Source organism: Phyllobates terribilis, unplaced genomic scaffold (assembly GCF_046119375.1).
Source record: "Phyllobates terribilis strain yellow unplaced genomic scaffold, ASM4611937v1 Scaffold_1__5_contigs__length_1240528914, whole genome shotgun sequence".
NCBI lineage: Eukaryota > Metazoa > Chordata > Amphibia > Anura > Dendrobatidae > Phyllobates > Phyllobates terribilis.
The window spans coordinates 744550105-744559957 of record NW_027362761.1 but is presented as its reverse complement, the minus strand read 5'-3'; the positions used below and the strand labels follow the sequence as shown (position 1 = coordinate 744559957).

General features: G+C 37.8%; 1 protein-coding gene across 1 annotated transcript; it reads right to left on the bottom strand.

The window, feature by feature from the left end:
• Positions 1-730: 730 nt before the first annotated feature.
• Positions 731-1663, bottom strand: LOC141156632 (olfactory receptor 13G1-like). Its single transcript, XM_073642862.1, has one exon. The coding sequence runs from the start codon at positions 1661-1663 to the stop codon at positions 731-733; it is 933 nt and encodes a 310-aa protein (XP_073498963.1).
• Positions 1664-9853: the final 8190 nt, after the last annotated feature.

The following is a 9853-nucleotide window of genomic DNA, read 5'->3' as shown; positions in this document are numbered from 1 at the left end:
TCCCCACCTGCAGAACCACTCCTTTATTGAGGGTGTCTTGATAATTGACAATAATTTCCATCTATTGTCTTTTCCATTAGCACAACAGCATGTGAAATTGATTGTCAATCAGTGTTGCTTCCTAAGTGGACAGTTTGATTTCACAGAAGTTTGATTTACTTGGAGTTATATTCTGTTGTTTAAGTGTTCCCTTTATTTTTTTAGCAGTGTATAAAGTACCTTTGAGGTTTTATGCTTGGTCAGGAAGCATGCACTGAGTCCTGAAAATGAGTTTCGGACTGCAAGATGCAGACATGTTAAGCCAACCTTATGCCAAGTCCAGATGGACGTATACAAAATTGTCCATTTTTTTATCCAGAAAAAATTGACTATTTTTCATCTGTATGCAATTCATATGCTCATTTTGTCCAACCATATGGCATCTTTTTTTCACATTAACAAGTTAATAAATAATAAAGGGATAAATAAAGTTTCCTTTGTTAAAAATGATAATGGATCTGTGAAAAATGCATGGCATACAAATGTAATCCGTATGTGATCTGTGTTTAGTTGAACTGTTGACTTATAATGCGGGAGTCTGATCCAAGGTGCTGCAATTTTTGACACGTAGACCCTTGGTGTGTGTAAAAATTTTCAGATGAATTATTACATTGATTTGCATTGTTCAGTGTCCTGTCTGTATGCTACCATTAACATGCACATATGAACGAGCCCTTACGCTAATGATTTCTCACTTTTGCCATGATCTTTTTTTGGCAAATGTTTTACTGATAGCATTAATCACCTCTTTGTTCCTCAGGCTATATATAATTGGGTTTAATACCGGAGATGCTATGGCATAGAGAGCAGATACAACTTTGTCAGCTTCCAAATAGTTGCTGAATGCAGGTCTCACATGTGTATAAATCACACCACCATAGAAGATAGTCACTACTGTGAGGTGAGAGGCACAGGTGGAGAAGGCCTTCTTTTTCTTATCAGCAGATTTGATTTTCATAATGGTGGAGATGATATACGTATAGGAAATAACAGTCAGTATGAAGCATATCATTCCAAGCAACACATCAGAGGCCACAATGACAACATCATTGACATATGTATCTGAATTTGCCAACTTTAGTACTGGCGGAATTTCACAGAAAAAATGATCAATGATATTTGTTTCCTTAAAAGAAAGATTTAATATAAGGCATGTATGTGTCATTGAGTTCACTGAACCAAGGATCCAGGCGGCCCCAGCCAGACATGCACAGGCTGTTCTGCTCATTATTGTCTTGTACCGTAAAGGGAAGCAGATTGCCACATATCTGTCATAAGCCATAACTGTCAGAAGAATCAGCTCAGTACTCAGAGCGGCAGTAAAGAGATATAGTTGGGAAATGCAACCAGAGTACAAGATATCCTTCTTATCTATTATAAGTATCTGGAGCATTTTAGGGATAGCAGCAGTTGTGCAACAAATATCTAAGATTGAAAGATTAACAAGAAAAAAATACATTGGAGTGTGGAGTCGAGGATCAGCGGTAATGACTACGGTTATCAGAATATTCCCAGTAAATGCCATCATGTAGATCAATAAGAATATTGTAAAGAAGAGAGGCTGGAGATAAGGATAGTGGGAAAGTCCTACAAGGAGAAATTGCATAGGTGATGTCTGATTCATCTTGGATGTCATTTTGTGAAACCTGCAAAATACAACTGTCCTTGTTTATATAACAAATTATTTTCACATTCAAAATGTTGATGCTCACTGAATGCCGAGAAGCCAATGCGACATATCACACCTAGATCACTTTTAGCACTAAGTCAATAATGCACAAACAAATATGCTACTAGAATAGCAATTGTCTAAGACAATTGTTTTTTTTGGCACTTGTAAGTTAGTGAGTTCTGCTGCCTGGTTTAAAAATTATAATCAATAGGAAAACCATGAATTGGGTGGATGTTCTTGGTCTTCCAGTGCACTAGTAGGTTTGGCATAGCTTAGCTCACATAACTATAATTTGGTTGTAGTTTATGTGTTCTAAATTTACAGTGACATGATTTTTTAACCCCTTAACAACTACTAATACACATTAAAACGGCGGTCATTAATTGGCCTTATTCCCTCATCCCGAGAATAAGAATGCAGCTCTGCTCAGCGGTCTAAATTCCCACCGGTGTCAGCTGTACATGACAGTTGACACCCTGTGGTAACGGCCCCAGCTGGTTTTGTAACCGATCGCGGCCGATTAAAGCCTTAAATACCACTGTCAATTGCGACAGCAGTATTTATTTGTTTAAAAGGGGTTGAAAGACCCCCTTTGTAACCATCGGACCCCAATGGTTACCATAGTACCCTGAGGTTATTTTGATTAACTCAGGGTACAGTGGCCTGTGAGATCCAGCTATAAGCTGGGTCTCACAGGCACAGTCAGTGAAACACTGACCGTCTCATGCACTGCAATACATGAGTACTGCAATGTATGAGACCAGAAATCAACATGCAAAATATACAGGCCCCACAGTGGGACTTAGTGAAAAAGTAAAAAAAAAGTTACATAAAAAATGTAAAAAAGTAAAAAAACACACAAAAAAGTGCACACAAATAACGAAGAGCTGTTTCGCTACTCAAAATGCAGCCATTGTGTTAAAACAAAAATAAACAAAAAATGCACACAATTGGTATCACCACGTCCGAATCTACCAGATCTATAAAACTGTCATGTTATTTATTCCGTATGATGAATGCTGTAAAAAAATAATAAAACACATGCTAAAAATGTCGCTTTTTCTGCATACTAACTCACAAAACAGTGAATTAAAAGAGATCAAAAAGTCATATGTAAAAAAAAACAGTATAAATGAAAACGCCAAACTGTCCCGCAAAAAAACAGGCCCTAAAATGATTCATTCGGCAAAAAAATATATTGTTTTTCTGTAAAAGTAGAAAAGCATAAAAAAGATATATAAACCTAGTATCTTCGATGTAATCCTACTGACTTGACGAACAAATCGGTCTTATCACTTTTTCCGCACGGTAAATGGCATAAAAAATAAAAATTGAATTGCTGTTTTTTGTTCATTCTGTGTCTGAAAAATCTGAATAAAAAGCGATCAAAAAATATTATGTTCCCCAAAAATATTACCCCCTAAAAATCAGTAACTTATTCCGCAAAAAATAAGCCCTCATACAGCTCTGTTTGTCAAAAAATTAACAGTCACAGCTCTCAGAATATGGCGATGAAAAAACTACTTTTTATAAAAAACATTTTTACTGAGTGACAGCAGCAAAACCTAAAGAAACCCAATATAAATCTGGTATCGCTGTAATGGCACCGATCCGAAGAATAAATCCGCCTTATCACTTATACCGCACGGTGAACTGCGCAAAAATAAAAATAAGAACTATTTTTGTGCTGCTTGTATATACAGGTGCATCTCACTAAATTAGAATATCATCAAAAAGTTAATTTATTTCAGTTCTTCAATACAAAAAGTGAAACTCATATTATAGAGTCATTACAAACAAAGTGATCTATTTCAAGTGTTTATTTCTGTTAATGTTGTTGATTATGGCTTACAGCCAAAGAAAACACAAAAGTCATTATCTCAGTAAATTAGAATACTATATAACAACAGCTTGAAAAATGTTTTTTCTAAATCTGAAATGTTGGCCTACTGAAATGTATGTTCAGTAAATGCACTCAATACTTGGTCGGGGTTCCTCTTGCATCAATTACTGCATCAATGCAGTGTGGCATGGATGCGATCAGCCTGTGGCACTGCTGAGGTGTTATGGAAGCCCAGGTTGCTTTGATAGCACCCTTCAGCTCATCTGCATTGTTGGGTCTGGTGTCTCTCATCTTCCTCTTGACAATACTCCATAGATTCTCTATGGGGTTAAGGTCAGGCGAGTTTGCTGGCCTATCAAGCACAGTGATACTGTTGTTTTTAAACCAGGTATTGGTACTTTTGGCAGTGTGGACAGGTGCCAAGTCCTGCTGGAGAATGAAATTTCCATCTCCAAAAAGCTTGTCAGCAGAGGGAAGCATGAAATGCTCTAAAATTTCCTGGTAGTCGGCTGCACTGACTTTGGTCTTGATAAAACACAGTGGACCTACACCAGCAGATGACATAGCTCCCCAAACCATCACTGATTGTGGAAACTTCACATTAGACCTCAAGCAGCTTGGATTGTGTGCCTCTCTACTCCTCCTCCAGACTCTGGGACCTTGATTTCCAAATAAAAATTGGAACTCTGGGACCTTGTGGAATGTGTCAATGACTGCCTTCTGGACATCTGTCAAGTCAGCAGTCTTCCCCATGATTGTGGAGCCTACTGAAACAGACTAAGGGACCTTTTTAAACGCTTAGGAAGCCTTTGAAGGTGGTTTTTGTTAATTATTTTAGTTTACTGAGATAATGACTTTTGTGTTTTCATTGGCTGTAAGCCATAATCATCAACATTAACAGAAATAAACACTTGAAATAGATCACTCTGTTTGTAATGACTCTAGATAATATGTGAGTTTCACTTTTTGAAGAACTGAAATAAATTACCTTTTTGATGCACCTATATGTTCATTCTCTCTCCCAAAAATAAAAATAAGATTCACATTTATCCTGCATTCTCCACTGAGCGCTTATGTCGGGGTTTCTGTGTAGATACCCCAAAACCGCAATTCAGACAAAACTCTGATGGAACCACTCACTATAATGAGGCACATGGAGTTCCTTTGGACTTCACCTGGTCTTTGTTCCGGCGGTGTCCCATCATTTTAGGTGTCTTTTTAACTCACAGTAGTGTACAACCGAGGTTACTGCCACGGTCGAGAGAAATTGCATAACAAATTATAGAGTCCTTTTTCTCCTATTACTCCTCATGTAAATTATAAATTTGGCGCCAAACAGTATTTTTAGTGGAAAAAAAATTACTTTATGTTCTCACATCTAAATATTATAAAGTTTTGTGAATCACCTGTAGGTAAAAAATGCTCAGTACACCCCTAGATGAATTCCTTGAGGGGTCTAGTTTCAAAAATGGGATCACTTGTGGGGGGTTTCTGCTGTTTTCACATGGCAGAGGCTCTCCAAATGCAACATGGCATTCACAATCTATTGCAGATAAATAGTGCTTTTTCATCTCCTAACCCTGCTATGTGCCCAAACAGAAGTTTTTGAACATATACAGGGTATCATCACGTTCAGAAGAAATTGCATAACAAATTATGGGGGCTGTTTTCTCCTGTTATCCATTGTGAAAAATACTAATTTGGGGCAGAAACAACAATTTTGTGAAAAAAAAAATGAACATTTTCAATATGACGACCTAATATTATCAAATTCTGTGTAGTACCTGTGGGTTCAAAATACTCACTATACCCCTGGATAAAATCCTTGAGAGGTGTAGTTTCCAAAATGGGGTCACTTGTGTGGGGTTTCTGCTGTTTAGACACCTGAGGGGCCCTGCAAGTGTGACATGGTGCCCACAATTTATTTTAGCCAAAATTTGTGTTCCAAAATTTAAATGGTGCTCTTTCCCTTCCGAGCCCTGCCGTTTGTCCAAACAGAGGTTTCTGACCACATATGGCCAAGGCCCCACTATCAGTATTTGGTCAGTATTCTGCCAGTATTTTTCCTCAGGAGTGGGAGCCAAAACCAGGAGTGGGAAATAAATGCACAATTGGTGCACTTGTTTCTATTATATCTTTTCTCTGATTGTTCCTTACCTGGTTTTGGCTTCCACTCCTGAGAAAAAATACTCACCGAATACTGACCAAATACTGATAGGGGGGCCGTGACCTATGGGGTATCAGCGCACTCGGAAGAAACTGGGTAACAAATTTTAGAGTCTATTTTGTCGAGCTATCCCTTGTAAAAGTGAAAACATTAGAACTAAAGCAACATTTTAGAGGTAAAATTAAAATTTTGATTTTTTTCATTCCACTTTGCATTAATTCCGGTGTAGTACCTAAAGGGTTAACAAATTTTCTGACAGCAGTTTTGAAGTATTTGAGGGGTGCAGTTTTTACAATGGTTTCACTTTTGGGGAATTTCCAATGTATAGGGCCCTCGAAGTCCATTTAAATCTCAATAGGTCCCTGAAGAAACAGGTTTTGTAAATTTCTTGAAAAAAATTAGAAATTGCTGCTAAATTTTAACCCTTCTAACATCCTAACTGAATAAAATGATGCAGATATAGAGTAGACATATGGTAAATGTTATTTCTTAATTATTTTGTACAGTATGACTAACTAGTTTAAGGATATAAAGACTGAAATTTTCAAAATTTTTTCCAAAATTTTTACATTTTCACAAATAAAAGCAAAAAATATGAACCTAAATTTACCACTAACATAAAGTACAATGTGTCATAAAAAAACAATCTCAAAATCACTGGGATCTGTTAAAGCATTCTAGAGTTATTACCACATAAAGTGACACTGGTCAGATTTAAAAAAATTTGGCCTGGTCATTAAGGTCATAATTGGCTCTGTCACTAAGGTTTTATACTGACATTTAAAGTTTAATAACCCATCAGACCTGAGAACAGACAGGGTGGATGTGTTGGTTTGCTCCTTTCATCACAATGTGCTTTCCAGGTTATCCCCCCAGTTCCCTCACTTACGTTTCCTTCCTTTGAAGTCCACACTGTAAGACTCTTTAAACCCTTTTCCCTGCGAGTGGTGGTTGTGTATCGCCCTCCAGGCACCTCCCGAAAGTTCCTAGATCACTTCACCACCTGGCTTCTTCACTTTCTATCCTGTGACATCCCCACCCTCATCTTGGGAGACTTTAACATCCCCATTGATGACCCTATTGGACAAACAATCAGCAGATTTGGGTTCCAGTACCATCTCTATGCTGACGACACCCAATTATACATTTCCTCTCCTGAAATCACCCCTACCCTAATACAAAATATCAAAGATTGCCTGTCTGCTGTCTCTAACATCATGTCCTCCCTCTATCTTAAACTGAATCTCTCCAAAACTGAACTTCTTGTGTTTCTCCCCTCTACTAACCTAACTCTACCTAACATTGAAATTACCTTAGAGTGTTCAACCATAACTCCCAAGCAGCACGCCCGCTGCCTTGGGGTCATATTCGACACTAAACTTTCCTCTACTCCCTACATCCGATCACTCACCCGCACTTGCCACCTGCATCTTAAAAACATCTCCAGAATTCGACCTTTTCTCACATTTGAAACGGCTAAAAATCTTACTGTCGCTCTTATTCACTCTCGTCTGGACTACTGCAACTCTCTTCTGATCGGTCTCCCTGTCACCAAACTTTCTCCTCTCCAATCCGTCTTGAATGTGGAAGCCAGGGTCGTATTTCTCTCCAGCCACTTCACTGATGCCTCCATCTTGTGCCAGTCATTACACTGGTTACCCATTCGCTGCAGAGTCCAATATAAACTCATTGCTCTCACCCACAAAGCTCTCCACAGTTCTGAACCACCTTAGAGCTCCTCTCTCAGCTCTGTCTATCGCCCTACATGTGCCCTCCATTGTACAAATGACCTAAGACTAATATCCCCCATAATCTGAACCTCGCACCTCCGTCTCCAAGACTTCTCTGGCGCTGCGAAAGTTCTTTCGAATGCACTTCCTCAGGCGATCCGACTGATACCTAGCCCCCACATCTTCAAACGCGCTTTAAAACCGTATCTCTTTAAACAAGCCTAACAGCTAAACTCAATAACCTAACTTTCCCCTGTTCCCTCCTTCTAAATATTATTCAGAATCTGTTCCCTACAATTCATCTGTCTCGACAACCTCCATGCACACGATAACTGCACTTGATACTTGTTTATTGCACTTAAACATACTGGCTGATGACCGGATCAAGCAGCCTTATATGAAAATCCCTATTTATTATAATTGCTAGACTTGAAATAACACCTATTGTTTCCCCCCATTTCCTTGTAGATTGTAAGCTTGCGGGCAGGGACCTCAATCCTAATGTAACTGTTTAAACTGTCTTACCTTGTATTGAGTTTATTGTCTGTACATGTCCCCGCTTAATTGTAAAGTGCTGCGGAATATGTTGGCGCTATATTAATAAAAATTATTATTATTATTATTATTAACACCTTCACCCACCAGGCCTGTTTTCACTTTCCTGACCAGACCAAATTTTACAATTCTGACCAGTGTAATTTTATGCTGTAATAACTCTGAAATACTTCAATGGATCCTAGTGATTCAAAAATTATTTTTTTATGACACATTGTACTTCATGATAGTGGTAAATTTAGGTCAAAATGTTTTACGATTATTTGTGAAAATATCAGAATTTTGTTGAAAATTAAAAATACTTTTAATTTTTATGCCCTTAAACCAGAGAGTTATGTAACACAAAATAGTTAATAACTTACATTTACCACATGTCTCCTAACATAAGCATCATTTTTTAAACATAATTTTTTTTGCTACGAAAATTTACAAAAACAATTTTTTTAGGGACCCCATTACATTTGAAATTACTTTGAGAGGTGTATATGACATAAAATACCCAAAAGTGACACCATTTTAAAAACTGCACCCCTCAAACTGCTCAAAACCACATTTAAGAAGTTTATTAATCCTTTAGGTGCTTCACAGAAATTAAAGCAATGTGAAAGGAAAAAATGCTTTAACCCCAAATTTTGCATTTTCACAAAGGTAAGAGGAGAAAATGGACCATAAAATTTGTTGTGAAATTTCTCCAGAGTACACCGATACCCCATATGTGATGGAAAACTAATGTTTGGATGCACAGCTGAACTCAAAAGGAAGGTGCATCATTTGACTTTTGGAATGCAAAATTGGAAGGAATAGATAACAGACGTCATGCCGCGTTTGCAGAGCTCCTGATGTACCTAAATAGTGGAAACTCCCCACAAGTGACCCCATTTTGAAAGCTAGACCACTACTCAAGGAATTAGAGGTGTCGTGAGCACCTTGAACTCCCAGGTGCTTCACAGAATTTTATAACGTTGAGCCGTGAAAATGAAAAAATCACATTTTTAGCACAAAAATGTTGTTTTAGTCACTATTTTTATTTTCACAAGGGTAACGGGAGAAATGGACCCCAAAATTAGCTGTGCAATTTCTCCTGAGTCCTCCAATACCCAACATGTGGTGGGAAACTACTGTTTGGGCACACAGCAGGGCTCTGTAGGAAAGGAGCACTATTTGACTTTTGGAACCTAAAATTAGCAGGAATCGATAACGTATGCCATGTTTCATTTGCAGAGCCCCTGATGTAGCTAAACATTCGAAACTCACCATTTTGGAAACTAGACCCCTCAAGGAATTTATCTAGATGTGTGGTGAGCACCTTGAACCCAGAGGTGATTCACAGAATTTTACAACATTGAACCGTGAAAATGAAAAAAATAGATTTTTCATACAAAAATGTTGCTCAAGGTTAGCATTAGAAAATGGACCCCAAAATTTGTTGCGTAATTTCTCCTGAGTACAACGATACTCTATATGTGATGGAAAACTACTGTTTGGGCACATTGCTGAGCTCCAAAAGGAAGGAGTGACGTTTGGAGTGCAGACTTTGATGGAATTGTTTGCAGGCTCTATGTCGCATTTGTAGAGCCCTTGAAACAGTAGAAACAGATGTATCCCTGAAATGTGAATTTTTTTTATGTGATTTGAGTAGAGTACATCAGGTTGGCATAAGTATGTTGTGTAGAGTACATCTGGTACTGTAGTATAATAATTACCACAATAGTATCCACTAAATTTCTGAAACCATGCTAACTATAATATACGATGCGGACATCTGTAAAAACAATTACTGAGCACCAGCAACTAATTCACACTAACTGGAATTATATATTTTAGTAAAAAATACTGTAATTACTACA

Coding starts and splice junctions, on each gene's coding strand:
- LOC141156632 (XM_073642862.1), bottom strand. CDS start 1,663: ATGAATCAGACATCACCTATGCAATTTCTCCTTGTAGGACTTTCCCAC.